General features: G+C 42.0%; 1 protein-coding gene across 1 annotated transcript in view; it reads right to left on the bottom strand.

Moving 5' to 3' along the window:
* Nucleotides 1-17,830, bottom strand: part of dph6 (diphthamine biosynthesis 6) — a 56,900-nt gene that overhangs the window by 37,945 nt on the left and 1,125 nt on the right. The window contains exons 3-5 of the mRNA XM_051387302.1: nt 16,879-17,063; nt 3,513-3,586; nt 2,409-2,527 (exon numbers count right to left, since the gene is read on the bottom strand). Coding sequence (XP_051243262.1) covers nt 2,409-2,527; nt 3,513-3,586; nt 16,879-17,063 — 378 coding nt within the window. The remainder of the gene's footprint in view (nt 1-2,408; nt 2,528-3,512; nt 3,587-16,878; nt 17,064-17,830) is intronic.

Below are 17,830 nucleotides of genomic sequence, written 5' to 3'. Positions count from 1 at the left end.
TCAGTCTATTAACTAATTACATGAATATTTAATACTAGCTTTTGGAATTGCCAATTACCACGATTAGCTTAAGCTATATTGCATTATAAAGAGAGAGTTTCCAAACAAAAATATGCATTTCCCTTTGAGAGAGATGCTTTTTTTGCCAATTAGAAGCATTTTGTGACATTCAGGCTTAGACTCAGATAGCTGAACTAACTTCACTACATGCAATTTGGCATCTTCAAAGACTAAAATCCTCTTTCTTTCTTTTGAGGTTTTTAGGCTACCATCAGCACGCAAATGAACACTTCTAGAGAATTCACTTAGAGGATCATCCTGCATTTGGACAGCTGTCTTTTCACTACAGGGATTTGTCATTTAGAGATATATCCTCCCTTAAGAAAGAAAGTGTTTTTTTCTTTCCTTTATCCATTCACTGCTAATTTCCACCTGTCTTTCTGAGTGCCTAATGAAGGAATATTAATCTTGAATGACTTCTCACAATTCAGAGCCCACCAAAACCTCATTTTATACTACCACAGAATATTATAAGCTCTTGGTTGTCAGTTCAGATGCAGACTTAACCTTTGCCCTGTGAGAGTTGTTTTTTTCTCCTCATGAGGTCTGCACAAGTAAATCCCTCCAAATCTCTTTTGCTCGATCACACACACACACACACACATATTCACAAACACCAAAGGCCACCAGGTATGCCCTTCTGTCACCCAATCTCCCCTAAACAGCACACCTCACTGCTCAGACCTGCTCCCACCAAAGCTGCAATTATATGAGTGCTGCCTAAAACCCCTCGGGTGCTTGCACCCCTATTCAATTCTCTCCTTTCTAATTACCACTGCCTCGGGACAGGTGAGGAGTCAGGGCTGATAAGATCATTCCTTTTTACCTGTAGCCAAAACACACATGCACACATACTCGCACAAACACCTACAGTGGGAGGCCAAGATACACACTCAAAGGCACCTGAGGTGATTTTCCTTTCTAATTATAATCTTCCAAAAAATGTTGAGAATTTGCTTTTAGACAAAGTTGTGTTTAGAGTAGAAAGCTTGGCAGAGGTAGCTGGGTTACTGAGGTCTTTAAGGTGTGGTTTTCCCCTCTGTGTGTTATTCCAGAACGGTAACTTGGCATTATGATTCATCAATTAATATTAGATGCAGATCTTGTCTGGTTACATGTGTAATGGAAAGAAAAATACATTTTGACGGCTAAACAATAATTAGAATCCCACAAAATTCCGCAGGAAAAAAAACATGGATTCTGACATCATCTCTCCTTTGACAGGCATCTGACAAGTTATATTATTTATTAGCAAAAAGTCCTTTATCATGAGACCATTAAAAATGAGAAATGGGTCCAGAAAATAAAGTACCAAAGATAAATGGTCTGACAAGTGCATTCCATGAGAGGTTATTTGAGCAGTGTTGAAAGATATGCAGAATATCTTGAACGGGCTGTTCAGCTCTGCGGGTCATCAGTCAGCCGTGGACCCCTTTTCGACTGATTGCTACCAAAGGTGACAACAAGCACTTAACAGCACGTAAACAGTGTCTACATGAAGATCTATTGCCGTGAGTAGTTTGAGAGTAAAAAGAACCATTTGTAGCCGTAATTATCATTTATCAATGGCACCGTCAAAAGGGATCCAGCTGCACTGTCAAGTAGATACAGGTAGGGATCTTAACGTCATGTACCCGAGAAAAGAAAAAGAAAACTTTTTTTTTTACTCTCTCTCCTTATTCAGTAATCTGAGCTTCCTGTCCTCGGGCTCCAAAACAGGCAGGTAGAGAGCAGGTGACACCACATTAACCTCTTCCCTCAGTGCTGAAGCAGCTGAAAAGCGTAAATGAGAGATTTTAATCTTCGCTTCACGGACCGTGTATTCGGAGCTATGCATAAGCAGAGAATGTAGTGTTTCTCTCGCACAATGGGGACGTGTGCCACTTATTGACAGGTTGCATTAATGTGCGGGGCAATCACCTGTGATTATTTCTCAACTGCCAACCCTCCCCCCTCCCTCCACTCACCCACCCACCCACCCACCCAATACCACCGCACACTTCCCTCACACCTCCTCCCCCTGTGCTTCTTATCTTTTTCATATTGTTCTCTGCTTCAATACCTTCGCCGCTGGCACAAGTCTCAACACCGCTGCTAAGCCACAGATTAATGATTAGGGCATTACTCTGCTTGTCTCTCTTTTTCTCTCTGGTTACACCTCTCTTTCTCCTCCTCCTATCCCTCACTTATCCAAATTCTGTCCCTTCGATCCCCATGCCAAACACCACTTAACCAACACGGCACCTCCAGAGAAAGTAAGAAGAGAGTAAAGAATTAGACCAGAAGGGAGGGGAAGTTAGACTGCTCACCAGCTGCCTGAGACACAAAAGAGTGAGACACAAACTCACCGAAGGCGGCAACTTTGATGAGGATAGCATGGAGGTCAGATGATATCATCTTGGAGAGCAGGGACTCTTGGTCTTGGCGCCACAGGTAGGCCAGGGGCTGCAAACCTAGCCGCAAACATCTGGGGTACAGGTGAAAGAGAAGAGGGAGAGCAGTAGGTTGTAGAAAGAGAAGGAGAAGCATAGTGGTTAATATTGAATATTTGCCAACTTCAAAATGACTTCAAAGCCAGCTGGGCTGGGCAACTTCTCCATTTGCAGGAAGGCTGCCACCCTGATAGGCCCGCAGGACATGCTCTCACCTGCCACCACTGCCCGTGGCTTTACTCAAAGACAAGACAAACACAAAAACTCCATCTTAAGCTGAAGCTTGTCTGTCGCATAAACTCATGAGAAACACCACAACAGGTAACTGGAGCCAAAAAGTCTGCACACAAACCTCTACTGCTCAAGAAATGCCTGAGATGTTTATGTGTATGCATCTAGTGTGTATAAGGAGAAACAATAATTGACTGACAGCAGGATTTGTTAATAAGAAGAGAGCTTTTGTACTGCAATGTGTCCAGTCTCTATAAGTTTAGAACAAGAGAGAACAAAGAGAGAGGACGAGAGGCAAAGAAAAACAAAGAGAGAAAGAATAAAACAAGAACAAGAATAAGAAAGACATATGGGTATCTGTGTCACAAGGATCATCTCATCTTTTTGCAAATGAGACTGTTGTGTTTCACCCATTATGGGAAAGTGCATTTCTTTTATATTAACAAAAATCACATGACAATTATGAAACTATCAGTTTCATTCCTTCTCTTGAAATCATTGCTCCACAAACAGAGCCGCACCATAAAATCAAAGTTAGTCTAAATAAAATGGCATAAACAGAACTTAGAGTGTGTGTATATGAGTATGTGTGTGTGTGTTTGTGTGTATGTGTTTAAACAAAACTCAGTCCAAGTTTGGAACACACAGTGAGTTAAACACTACAGAGGATGTACTCTTTTCCTTCAGTGGACCACAGAGTGTGCGTCATTCAAGTTCAGAGGCCTAAGCGCAGTGTGCGCACTTTAGTTAGAAAGTGTGTTCTGGACCATGAGCGTGTGTCTGACTTACACATTTTCCACACGGACCCTCTGGTAATCGGAGAGAATGGCCCCTACAGACACTGCCTCGACACCCTCCTTTTCCTGTGGGGAGGAAAAGATGGAGGAAACTTAGCCACAAAAAAATTTCTTGCCTTTTCCATTATACAATATGTGCAACGTGCATTGTAACAGCAATATGATGTCACTGTCTCATGAGGCCAAATACTCATTGCTCAACCTACAATGGTATCCCAAAGTGTTATCTGAACAAAACCACACAAACACATGTAAACATATACGCACACAGACTAAAACAGACAAAGAAAACAAATTCCTGACGGCTTTTTCCTTTCATTGGACCGCAATCCTGTGGGGATGTTTACACTCGGGTCCTATCAAGGCCTTTATGGTCCAGCCCATATCCCCTGGAGGTTTGCGTACATGCGAGTGTGTGACTGGAGGCACCGCCACAACTAGAGGCAGTTCCTGGACCTTATCAGCAGTCTAGTGTGAGCGGGAGATGAGTGTGTCTGGACACAGCTTCCATCCTCTACACGCCCAGCTGGAAGATGGAAACCGCAGTGACAACTTGAAGTATCAGCAGAGCATTGTGTCTGTGAGTGGCATGTATCTTTAATATTGCTGAGGGCTAATCTAATTGCCTTTCATATCATATTCATATTTCAGAAACAGTGAGACAACTATGCACTCGAGAGATACTGACACAGCCCTGAGACTCTTTCAATCTTCTCTCTCAACAAAAACAGGCCCGATCCGGAGTGACAAACGCGAACAAATACACATAGGTGCGAGCAAGCGGCGCATGCTCACACACATAGACATTCATGCGAAACCCCCCTTCCCTACCTTTATGCCCCTCCCCTCCAGACACACACCTGCAGATTCATTAAAACATTACATGGGCTGTAATTAGAATGAGAGGCGAGGGGAGAAGCAGTGGAGGGATGCACAAGTCTCCAGTAAATTACCTTGTAGCCATTATCAATTTCCCTGGCTACTGGTCCTTAAGATAACCCCCCCGCCCCTCCTTCTCCCTGTGGTCCCTTCCTGCAATTTTTCTCTGCCTGATAAACATGCTGATTAAAGCGAACAGCGTGTAAACCTTTGATACTTTCCTAAATGAAATCCATGCCCTGCCTGGGGCCTGACGCTACGATGCACTGAGCCTCACACACAGAGCTCCACGTAGGCGTGCCAGCTAATCAGATAAAGGATGTGCTCTGTGTGTGGCTACGTGCATTTGTGTGTGTGTGTGTGTGTGTGTGTGTGTGTGTGTGTGTGTGTGTGTGTGTAGGTGTTTATGGTGCAACAGAGTACATGAAGTATAAAGCTGAAGCTAATTGTGTACACACAAATACACAGCCAGAATTTAACTCTTTGACCTGAAGTTAAACACCAGGAGATCTTAACTTGGGATTCAGTACTCTAGTTTCTAATATCTCTGTAACTTGTCCAACACTGGAATATACATTACAGTCAATTCCACTGCCCAGTGACAGTAATTAAGTCAGACTGATAACATTTCAGCCCAGCACAGAGCGAAGGGGGCTGCAGGCAGTGTCATGTAATTCTAGGTAAGCCTCAGGGCCAGCACTCTATTCTAATACAATGATAACCTTTTCCCTAAATACAACTGTCACTTCCTAAAGAGGCATATTAGGAGGTAAAGAGTGGGATAAGGAGAGACAGAGAGAAAGAGGAAAAGAGATAGGAATGAGAGTGTTGAAGGAGTGCGCTACATCAACACCAATTTGGTCCCTTGGCTTTAAATTTGGCAGGACCAGACTTGGCCTGACAGAATAACAGAGCATCAGAGCAACAGCAAACAATATCCTCCTCTTGTGTTTCTGTCTCTTTGTCTCCCGCCGTCTCACCTTCTCTCTGGGGGGAGACTATTGCAGGTACTTGGACTTCTGAGGTTTGACTCAGCTTCGACCAATTAAAAGGCTTCTCTTTTCACCGGCTCTCATTACATTACATCATGCAGCCGGGGCATACTTGCCACTAATGATAACACGAGACAAATTTCTCACACATCCCCTTGTTTTCAATGGAGACTTTAGCTAGTAGACTTTTTGGCAAACAGCTTTGGGAAATGATTATTTTTGGATGCGGTTATGTTTTTGTCGCTATTATAGCTATCACCAGGAGACAGGCAGGAATGAGGGGGCAGTCAATGCTGCTCTGGACGCAATTTTTACAAATTCTAGACGTACTTTCTCATCCTCTGTGGGAAAGGTAGGATGAATTATTGTGAAGAACTGATATATGTATGTATAAATCTGAATTGATGGATTTTATGGGAATTGTTTCATGTGTATTCATGATGCAATAAAAAATACAAACTTTGATTTTATGGTAGCTGAAAAATTTATCAAAATGGTTTATGGCGGGAATACCTGACAAAGCGACAAGGTAGCTCATGAAGCATAGTATAATAATAAATAATAATAAAATCTTTACGAGAGCTATCCAGCTAAACGATGTTTTGACTGCATTAAAGGTGGAATCCGGGTAAGAACCTAACATAAAGATAAATCAAGGCAGAGGTCATCAGGACTCTTGTGACCCACAAGCCACTTCTCTTTCTTCATGACTGTTGGCACAAGATCGGAAGAAATAGCTCCCTGCCCGCCCCGATTCCATGTCACTTTTCTTTTTTCAACATTTAATGACCCTAGCTCATTAAATGAAGCTTCACCTGATCCAGGACCTGAGGCCCTGCATTAACTCACGCCTAGAGCGGGACTAATTCTGGCATGGAGTTGTGCAACAGTGCAACCCCCTAGCAGCCCCTTCAGAGGCAGACTAAACAAAGGCCTGGCCTGGCTTCCCCTGTCCTCTCCAGCAGGCAGAAAAGCTATTAATGAGGATCTATGGCCCACAGCAATGGAAGCCCTCAGTCCCCCCAGCCATGTCCATCAGGGTACTTAGCCCCATGCAGTCATTAACTTCTGTTACTAATTGTCAAATTCATTAAACTAATCCTTCCCCAACATCCGGATGTCTCCCGTGGAAATAGATGGAGAAGGCTGAGTTATTAAGATGTCAGCTGTGGGGAAGATTAAGGCCAGCAGACATGCTCCACAAAGAAACGATACGGCCATTAAACTCTATATCAAGGTAGTGTGTGTGATATACTTTGTAATTATATATACATTCATCTTGGTAAGGGAGTAAAAGAGTGGTTCAAATGTATTCACAGTCACAGACATGCCTTCAGTCAAGATATGCATCTGCCCCAAAGATACATACACGACAATCATAAAGCAAAGAATTCGGCTTGAGAATGCAGCTATTTTATCAGCTCTCAGCTTAAAGGTACTTACGCATGCCACACATTCACTCTGGGTAATATTCAACAGTCAAAGCCATTAACAGCAACCAAGGCAATTAGAAAGCCATTAAATATTAAAAATTCAATATTCATATTCATATGGAATACATCAGAACCCTCATTAGCTCTTTCTCAATGGCTGTCACAATGAGGTCTTAATTATACACCCTAACAATACAAAGCTCCATTTTGCAAAATGGTGGGTTTCTAACATGCCTGCTTCAGCCTGTTCTGACAACTAGGAAGCCGGCGTTGGCAGATCTTGGCTATAACAGACACAAGGCCACATATTTCCATCACAAAATCCTCTTTTTATTGAGCCTAAAGTTGTTGACACGTACTTTCTATTGTATTACTGCCTCCTGTATGTATGCTAGTGTGTGACGGCAGGGAGGCGGGGAAGAAGACAAAATGGAGAAATTAATTAAAGTGGTTTGAATGACAGTTTGCTCAAGGGCACTGAGGTACCATCACAAGCTTTCCATTGCCGCATCCGCATTGTCATATCAACACCTCTAACCCCCACAGCCCCCTATCCCTTCCCCCTTCTCTCCAACACTCCTTCTCCTCGCCATCTCTCTTCCGCTTCGTCCCTCTCTCCCAGGATCCATCAAGTAAGTGACTGGACGCGACATGGTTTTAATGTTCTCTCCATTAGATCAGCTCTGGGCCTGTTGTAATGTAATGGGATTGTTCTCCCCTGTTCCCCTACATGGTGGGAACACGGAAAGGGGGCTAGACCTTGTTGTAGCAGCTCAAGTAGATGTGGTACAGGGGATAGGGCCAGCTAGGGTCAAGCGATTGTGTTTAATGTAATGCGGACATAGTACCGGAGGCGCGTTGGGTTGTCCTGACAACTCAGACATGCCAAACTGACAGGAAGCTTAGTGTGGGCTTAGTAGGAGGAGTTATTTGTTTTAAATCAGCTTCATCATTACCATTCTGTACAGACACGTATCTCCTATTGATTTATTTTTAATGGTTCATTTTTAATTTTATTAAATTAATTATACTTATAATAGTGAATGATTATATTTTGCTAGTATAACACACACCAACAAGAACATCAACACATACACACCTGCACACACAATCAACTTTAACACACATTCCCACAGTCACTGTCAAACACACACACACACACACACACACACACACACACACACACACACACACACACACACACACACACACGCGGCAAAGTTTTTGTTTGATGATAGTTTTTAGAGTTTTAGAGTTGGTGAACGAGTGATAGGACGTGGAAGACGTTCACAAGGTACAGTATAGTCTGGAGTGGACCAATTATAATGTTTTCAGTTACACCCAATGGTTACAAGATTAGATACTGCTTACATACTGAGGCTAAAACACTATGTACCATCAAAATAAAGCAATAACTGGACATGCAAGCTTAGCAAATGTCTTTGTAAAACAAACACCAGCCAAAACCTTGTTCTAAAAGGCTTTCAGAGACATTCCCTTTGGTAAATTGGTGGGGCTGTCTGTTTGAAGCAGCTGTTGAAAGACGGGCTCTTCCTTTGTGCTCATGGATGTGCTGGCGAGATGACTCACCACGTGTCAGTCCTCAACCATACAGAGGGGTAGAATAAGAAAAACAAACTGCTCACAGAGCCAGCTGCACATAAACCTAAATACCCCGACCAGTTCCTGAGATGATGCAGGTCAGAGTTACAAGAAGGGCAGAGAGGAAGCAGAATAGGGGAAAGTATTATCCTCCGCTGAGGCCACGATGCAGGTGTGACCAGTCAACAGAGGATATGACATGGGACATTGTCTCATCAATGTGATGAGTGAGGGACGCTTATCAGCCCACAGCAATGTGACAAGTGACAGGCCAGCATGCACTGATTTGGGTCGGGAGAAGAATAAAAAGAAGCTGAAAATGTAATCCATGGAGGTAAAGTGCTACTGCAGCTTTTCATGGCTGAGTTTGTATTTGTATGGTTTCCTAGCCTGAAGTTCACACACACACACACACACACACACACACACACACACACACACACACACACACACACACACACACACACACACACACACACACACACACACACACACACACTTTAGTCTTGGATAGTGATTCATTTACAATGACAGAGCTGTTTTCAGTGATAGAGCCTGAGCATAAATATGCCATGCCGCACAGCTGGAAAATGTAGAAATTCATCAGGGTTAAAAAGTAGAGATTAACGTTTCACGAGTTTCCTCTCAGATATATATGGTTACGTAAACACAGGCCCAGCCAGTCGTCAGGGAGGGAGAGAGCCTTGGCCAAAGCAAGCACAAAGCCCTAGTTTCAGCAGGCCAAGGACAAGGAGGCTTTCCATATCTACACGCATGGAAAACCAAATGTTAGGAAGCAGCGGGGAGACATAAGGTTGTTTATCGATGTCCATGAATACTTGCAATTCAAGCAAACAAGTTTAGTTATTGCTGGCTCTTAAAAAATGCAATATTTTAATGGTCGCTTCTACATTAAACAAATTGTCATTCTGTGCCTCTACTCTCAGATGATCAACAGTTTGGGGATTTTTTTTAAGATGACACTCCAAACATTGAGGGTCTCGCCTCTCACCATTAAAAGGATAAGGTGTTCCAAAAAATAAGCATCAGCAACCGTTTTCTGTAGGGCATAAAACAAAGTCATAATCCCAGCTCTGCCATGCCAACATTCCCACTAGGCTAAGGTAAAAGTGTTTGAGTGTCTGAGACAGGAAGCTGCTTCTAGAAAGCGAGTAGGACAGAATCAAAGAAGGAGTCTCATGCCACAGAGAGGTAAACTATGTCAGTTGCTTTTCATGGTCCGTAACAACCACCTAGTCCACAGAGTGTATGCACGTACATGTATTGACGTCCATGTATATACACACAGTCACGCACTGGCCTACAAACACACACACACACTACAAAATGTAAATGTTTTTCTGGTGAGGTCAGGTTCCAGGCTCTTGGCATCTTGGCTCTCCTGTCCTCTATCCTCCATAGCGCCAACAGACATCATGAACCCCCCCCTCCCTTCCCTCCCCAGAGAGAGACTTGAGGAAAATATAGCAATGGTGCTGGTTTAACCCACTCTCCAGACTCCAGACAGTGTTTTTCTACGGCTGGTTATGACTTTAGCTGCGGGAGGTGATGGGGCCTGCCACAAATATTTCTTGAGGGGAATGGTTCACAAAACAAAACATAAAAGCCCTCTTAATTTTGGAGTAGATGAATGGCAGGGAGTTGAAAGACTTAGCACTACTGCTCAGCTGTCTGTTCACAGACCGACAGTATAGGGCCTGACTAGCTGTTGATACTGGTGAATTTAAAAGGTTTTATTACATGTCCAACCTCCTCAGTGACTTCTGTTTTTCTTAAATTACTGGATTATCCCTCACACTCTTGCATGGATTTTAATTTCATTTTTTCAGATTCATTTAAATTTGACTTTTTAAAAAGTAAAATTTAACAACAAAAAGAGTGAAAAAACAACAGATTGTGAAAAAAATTTATCTTCATCAAGGGTGACAGTGAAGATGTAACAATGGATCTCTGATGATCAAAAGTAGCAGTTGTTTTGAAAGGAAGGACATCTGAAGGCATTTTGAAAAAAAAGTGACAAAACACACTGTGACAAAAAAGAAATCAAATTTGGTCAGCCAGGCATAGAAAATGATCACAGAGTCCCCTTCATTTTTAATATGAACAATCAAACAAAAGAGAAATTATAGTAATATACTTTCGATAATGGTGTATTTACATCAGTGCAAAACAGAACATATTAGATAATATCTCAAATGCAAATAACCTCTAGATACATCTACAATTCATCTATCATCAAATAACTTAAAAATGTTTTTTTTAAAATACCATAAACACACATACGTTCTTCATTGAAACAATGTTCAACCAAGCAGTGGTAGTGGCTCATGCCCTTGGCAAGGCGAGATAAGGCTATCAGCTTCCATCATCGCTAAACAAGATTGAGCAAAGTACATTAAGCAGAAAAATACAAACAAATTACAAAGGCTTGAGGCTAGGCTCTTTATCTAATGTTTGTGGGGACTGTTAGCGTCAGTTGGAGGGAAATGGGCCTGCATCTAATAGATCCTGTTCCACCACTTCCACACGGCCGGCGAACAATGCACAGTGCCATTATCTCAGCGCTAATGCTATCCTTCCTCATGTGCAAAACAAGCCTGCAATCTCAACCCCACTGCCACTGTGGCGACCAACATAAATACAAGCAGTCTCAGACCAAAGGAAAAGATAACAATGGCTATCACATAGAGAGAGGCGACGCAGAGAGACAACTGTTTAAAAGGAAACTATACTAGCTCATGCTGAAATAAAAGTACGGTACCTTACTGATAATGTAACAAAATGAAACTTTCTACAAAGTGATTATCCATCGGTTTTAGTTTACTGCTTGTAAGCTACTTCCACTATCACCATTTAGAGGTCTCTCTGCACCACAAACCAGCTACAACAAGCTTGCATTAGCTTTGTTATTGATCTGATCTCCTAAACCCATGCTGTGACCCCAGAGGTCATGATTTATGTATTAAGCAGCTTTTTAAAGAAATCCATTTTCCTGTTGAGCCCCCAATGTACGTCTAATGCTGCACCATGCCGGTAATCAGAGAGGGGCTGCGTGTTTGATTTTGACCACCCCTCCCCTTCCTTCGTTGTTCACACCCCTCCTCAACGACTTGCCTCCCAACACCTCAGCTCCCTAATCAATACCACAGAGCTCCTGGTTCATCTGGAGATTCCTCCGCCTGCCTGCCTACCAGCCAGCCAGCCTGCCCTCCTCCTTCTTCTCCTCCTCTCCGCTCCGCTCCTTTCTTTCTCCTCTCCCTCAATCCCTCTCCCTCCTTTTCTCGCAGCAGGATACACCTCCATCAGGGCAATCGCAACAACGCTGTGCCAGGCTTCTGAAGGGTCCGGATGAAAGTGTGACGATAATACAATGGAGACAAAGATTCCAGTAGAAGAAAGAAAGAAGAAGTGAGGGAGAGGGAAGAATGAAAAAAGAATGTTTGGACTTGTGGACAGACTGCCTCTGCGATCTCAGAGGGCCCCAATCTTGGAAGCTGATGTCGATAATGGAGCGGCAGTAGAGACTGAGGATAAGGGGGGTGTGTGTGTGTGTGTGTGTGTGTGTGTGTGTGTGTTTGTGTGTAATAAAGGTCAGGAGAAACAGGGCATCAGGGGAAGAGGGTGTGCGAGTTTAAGAAAAGGATTATCCCACTAATAACAAGATGTTTTAACACACACCAACAGAAAAGAATGTTTCATCTACAAAGGCCTAAAGGTCTCAGCGCACCTCTCCAAGACTTTTCCCAGACATCAGCCAGAAAAAAAAATACTGGCTTGATATAAAAAAAAGGAGGGAGGAAGTTGGGTGTTAACTGACCCATGATATCAGTTAAATAAAAGAACTTTAAAAAAAAAAAAAAAAACGGTGTTTCTGAAAAGTCGAACGCATTACAGGATAGGAAATTCGATTTGAAAGTAACATTTCCATCGTTCTCAAAGCTGGGTCTCTGTACGACAGAGATGTCACTGGGTGGCTAATTAGAGCTGGCAGAAAGGAACGTGTGCCTAGATATCATCTATTGTTCCTCATCACTCTAATGAGCTTAAATGTCTTTGTCTTTATTCATCAGCTCAAAGGTTGCAGAGTTGCTGCAATAGAGTCACTATCTTTTCATATACAATCTATTACAACATCAAGCGATTGAAGCTCTAGTTGCATCTTCCCAAAGCCCGCTGCCATTTGTGCCCTATAAGCTGGGCTACTTTCAAGACTCACACGCCTTTGTGCTGTAAAATGTTCCATCTGCTGAAAACAATCTTAAAAATACAAAATATAATGTAAAAGTATTAAAGAGCCAACTTGAAAAACTGTTTTGTGTGCAACATCAAGAAGTTTGCAGTTGGGTTTGGCACAGAGAAAAAGAGTGTATATGGATGAGAGCAGTGAGAGCACTTCTTTCTATTGAAGTGTTGAGTGTTGAAAGAAGGGAAACTGGGGCAAAAAAAAAGAGGCAGAGGTGTGTAAGGAGAACAGAGATAGACCTGTTATCATGTAACAGAGGCCCGAGTTGACCTGACCTTGAACACACGAGTGTGCACACATGCACACACACACACAAGCTGGGTCACGGGGCATAAAGAGCCACTGTGTCAGGTCACAGAGCACAGAGAGAAGGATAAAGGACTTGAGGGATGTGATATGACTAATATGAGGGATTTTGCAGGCCTTCAGGGGGACTGGCGTTACAGCCAGGGGTGACTGACACTGCTGATCTGTATCACACATCAGAGCAGATCACAGCGGAGGAGAGCAGACCAACCACACACATGAAATATGGACACACAACCGACAAAATCCAATTTAAAAATCCACACAAACAAGGATACTTTGACATGAACAAAGAGAGAGGATTTAAATTACAAGCAACAAATCAAAATGTTTTATAGTTATGCAGTTATCTTTTAGAGAATGTTTATATTCTCGCTTGCCTTTGAAGTCTTCCGGACACAAGGACGTCATCTGTTTTATGAAAATAAACCCTTATACCATAGACGTCCAAAAGTGAACAATCCCCCCCCCGCCACTGACAAAACTGTTATTTCTCCCCCTCAAAGAGCGGGTTCAAAGATCAGCACCTAGCAGGATGGGATGAGGTACGCAGTGGCTTGCATGTCTATCAGGTTACAAACTTCAAAGACACACTGCCATACACAGCCAGCGATGAGAGCAAAGGAGCCAACGATAGGGCCACATTGTCATTCTGCCATTATCACTACTGCCAGGGGATGGACGGCTCATTTTTTCTATCATAATTGGGCTTTTTTTCCCCCTCTATCAACAATGGTTCGGAAGAATATGATCTCTTCCTTTGAGTCGTTTGAATGGCTCCAAACATTCTCTGAGAGGCCAAAGCGTAGCAAGTCTCCCTGGTTTGTCAGCTTCTAGGACTGATCCGTAGATGGCACTGTTGGCTCATGCTACGGGTGTGTTGCCAGCACTGCAAAGGAGGAGGAGGGAAAAAATATCCACTTAAAACTCATCAACTCCGGATCTGAGAAAAAAAAAATTCTTTCATCTATGCTCAAGTGTCATTTGCCAAATATAATCTTGTAACTTCTAATTAATTCAAACTGCTAGAAAGAATCTTTCAAAATATCACACTTTCCAAACAGAACACATTTTTTCATGCTAAAACTGTTCTTTTCCAGTGAGGATGATTTAACAGCTCATTATCAAAAGAAGTGTATTTTCTGCCCCCCCCCCCCCATCATTTCCTTCACCAACCAACAACATCACAAACTTTGCAGTGGAAAAAAAACATTTTTTTTCCCGGGTAAACCAGGCATATGTGTTGGACATAACTGAATGTGACCATAACCCATGACTTTTTAAGAGGAGATTTGAGATCTGACAGAATTGTGTGATTTTCTAAATACAGAGGATGCAATGACTTGGATGAGTCCACTACCCTTCACAGTGTGGTAAAAACGGTGACAATTAGTGAGAGTGCCTAAAAAGAAACTTGAGAGAGCAGTACCTTGAAATTTGAGTAAAGAAAGTTGTACTCTTATGGTTGACATCACTCAGTGAAAAAGAGAGGAAGACTGTTGTTTATGGTTCAGGTCCGTTGATGACGGTGAGAGGGGTAAACGGGGAGACGGCTAGAGGTTTGGTAGCCTGTGAGGGCCCCATGGGAGACCAACTGCCCTGATCTATGGCCCGTCTAACTGGTGAGGTCAGACCAGAGAAGCCCTGGAAATGGGAAATTAGCAGCCCTTTGCAATTAGAGCCCTGACCACAGGCAGCGATTGTATATTGAATCATGTACCAGAGAGGTGTCCACTATTTGACTGCGAATACTCATGAGTGTCCAGAAAACAGAAGTTGGACTGCGTGAATGTGTGCATACTCACAAGAAAACCCACAAACAAGAGCTTTCTCGTGTAGCCACATGTGTAAACCCTGCGATTTATACAGAAGACGACAAAGAAAGTCAGGCTGAGGGCGCGAAATGCCCTTAGGCAGGCTGACTGGCCCTTGCCACCCAGGCCGTGTGCGGACATGCAGGGGCCCTGAAGCAGCCCTCAGCTCCGGATGAACATGTCTCCACACAGACCTACAGGAAGAACCAAGCATCCCCCCCCTTCTCTCTCATTTACACCACGTCAAGCCAACTCCCATCTCAACAACAAACTCCTATCCACCATCCCATAAGAGGCTCTTAAATTTTGATGCTGCAAGCTAAAATGAGAGGTTGTGTGGGGCTGCAAGTGTTACACAGGATCAATCCCACACCCTGTTTGTGCTGACAGCAGGGAGAGCTGTTGCTGCTGTTGAAGAGTGCGTCCAGGTAGTATCCTCATGGCTGCAGGCGGTCAGGTAGGCAGGCAGTGCCAGCGGTGTGTTAAACACACATGCAGTTGTCTCAAACCTGTCAGTCAGCCACCCTGTACCACATCAGACCACCGGGGTCTCATACATAATTTGGCATCAAATGAATATTTTCTCAACGTCCTGGCAAAAGTGGTATTTGATTAAATATTAACTTTGTGATTAATTTTTGCATCTGATCTTCTGTCAAGTGAGATAAAAAAAAAGAATGGAATTTTTCCTGTGAAGCCAGTTGTTGAAGGGCACCTCGCTCCAACTTCACACATAAAACTTTAATTAACTGATACAACAGGCACGCTATTTTTCCAGAGTAAGATAAAAGGGGAAACTTAGTCCACTTTGAAAGTGAAATCAAGACATACTAAATAAGACAGACTAAAAGCACTAACATGGCTTTTTAATTCTCTGAGCAGCTTGGTTGCACTTTACAATAGGTGCTAAGGACTGTTAGTGTACACCAGGCCAGATGAAGCTAGACAAGGAGGGTCTCTTTGAGGTAGTGCTGATGGGCTACTAAGTGACTCTGAATCCACAGAGAATGACTTGTAAAACATCTCAACAGTGTGACATATGTCATGAACCTTAGCCGAGATGAGAAGTTTAGTAGTGCTCTGAGAGCTTGTTCACTAAAAAGCAGTCAAGCATATGTCAGTGGTGGCAAGGAGTCAAAACGATGACTGCTTTTGTATAAGCTCAATGAAGCATCGCAATAGTGAGTTCACATAATTAGGGTGTATTGTAAGACTACTCTGAATAAGATTCACTCTCTATTTCATTCATGTGTGAAGCCTGTGACATCACATGTGGAAATAAAATTAGAATTTGGTCGTATTCTAGATTTACGGTCTGATGGTTTTATTAATGAATGGTCTTGTCCAATCACTCCTGTACAGTTATTTTAATGTACATATACATTTGTGCATATGTAGGTTTGTGTATATGTGAATGTGTGTGCATGTCTTTTAAACAGCTCTATTTTTGAACATGTACATAAATAAAATTAATAAATAAAATAATGGAGAGAAAAAAAAATACCGACCTAAATTGATCCCTTGGGATATAACGTTTAATTCTTTGTTGCTTAATTCAGTGATACCAGAAAAATATAAAATTATCGAATGAAGGGTTTTAGTGTACCAACATTCTTACTAAATTAAAGTCACAATCAAATGGCATTTTAAAGAACATATTGCTTTTTTTGATTTAATGTGTTTCTTGTTGAAGGAGAGTTCTGTTGTGACAACTTTAAAAAGCCAAGCAAACAAATGGCGGGTGAAGAAACTGGAACTTATACAAAGATAAAGAGACCCAGATATTTTCAAGGATTTCTAAGGAGGCTGACACACATGCACAATACAGTATGCTTCAGTTGGTTTGATGTATTAGTAACTGTCAGTGATGAGTATAATAATAAGTGTCACATATTATAAAAATAAACAAACTAGTAAAGTGGTTGTGTGTATGGAAAATAAGAGGGGAGGGTCTTTCAAGTATTAAGGCCTGAGGATCTGTGTTGAAACCCTAAAGTGCAGCCGCATTCACTCGCAGTGCTAGGATAATAAAACCCTCTCTGAGTAAAAGTGGGGACAGAGAGTATACCTTGACAAGGTGCAGCAGCTCATACAGGTCCTCCACTTCATCCCCCTCTGTTTTACTGTAGTTTCTGCTGATGTCCAGACTAGAGCCCTGGATGGTGCGTCGATAAAGGGGCAGATCCATGCATTCAGCATACAGCTCTATGGCCTGGTGGCCCACTGTCTGGTACATGTAGCTGTCCAACTCATCTGGGGTTGGAAGAAAAGATGTTAAGACCAGTTTCAGGTGATAAGCCACTCATTATGTGTTTCATAAACAGTAATAACGAGTATATGTGATGTTGCAGTTTTTTGGAAATAGTTATGGGTGAACAGACATCCACAAGTTAATTTCAGATCTTAACAAGTGATGTACAAACAGACAGATATATTTATATATAGATAACATTAGACTACAGGGCCATATGACATTCACAATTTAAACCATTCACTACACAACATTATGATAATGGGATGGCTGGAAGAAATATAAGAAATATATATATATATAATAAGAAAATGTAATAAATTCAATATTATTCAAACTCAACTTATTATCGCTTTATTCTGAAAAGTGACACAATGAAATAAGAGTTCCTTGAAAAAATGAAAAATGTCAGCATGAAATAAAACAAACAAACATCAGTCACCATAAACATTTCAATAATAATAGTTTTAATAAAATATTGAAACATTTAACGATTCATTATCTCATTTAGCTTATAATGTATTTGATATGAACACTTTACTTTTTGTTTTTATTATTTATTTACTTTTGGACCATTCTGAATTCCATGTATCAAGAACCAAAACCTAGTGTGTACTAGAGGATAATAGCACACTTTTTATATATTTAATGTGTAATAACTCTGCTAGTATCCATCTTCTTTTCAACCAAAGTAACCATGAACCATAGTGGGGCTATAACTAACATTTGTCTCATTATCAATCAGCCGGCAGATTATTTTCTCAATAAA

This window comes from Dicentrarchus labrax, unplaced genomic scaffold, assembly GCF_905237075.1.
Source record: "Dicentrarchus labrax unplaced genomic scaffold, dlabrax2021, whole genome shotgun sequence".
NCBI lineage: Eukaryota > Metazoa > Chordata > Actinopteri > Moronidae > Dicentrarchus > Dicentrarchus labrax.
The sequence above is the reverse complement of the archived record's forward strand: the minus strand, read 5'-3'. Positions and strand labels throughout refer to the sequence as shown.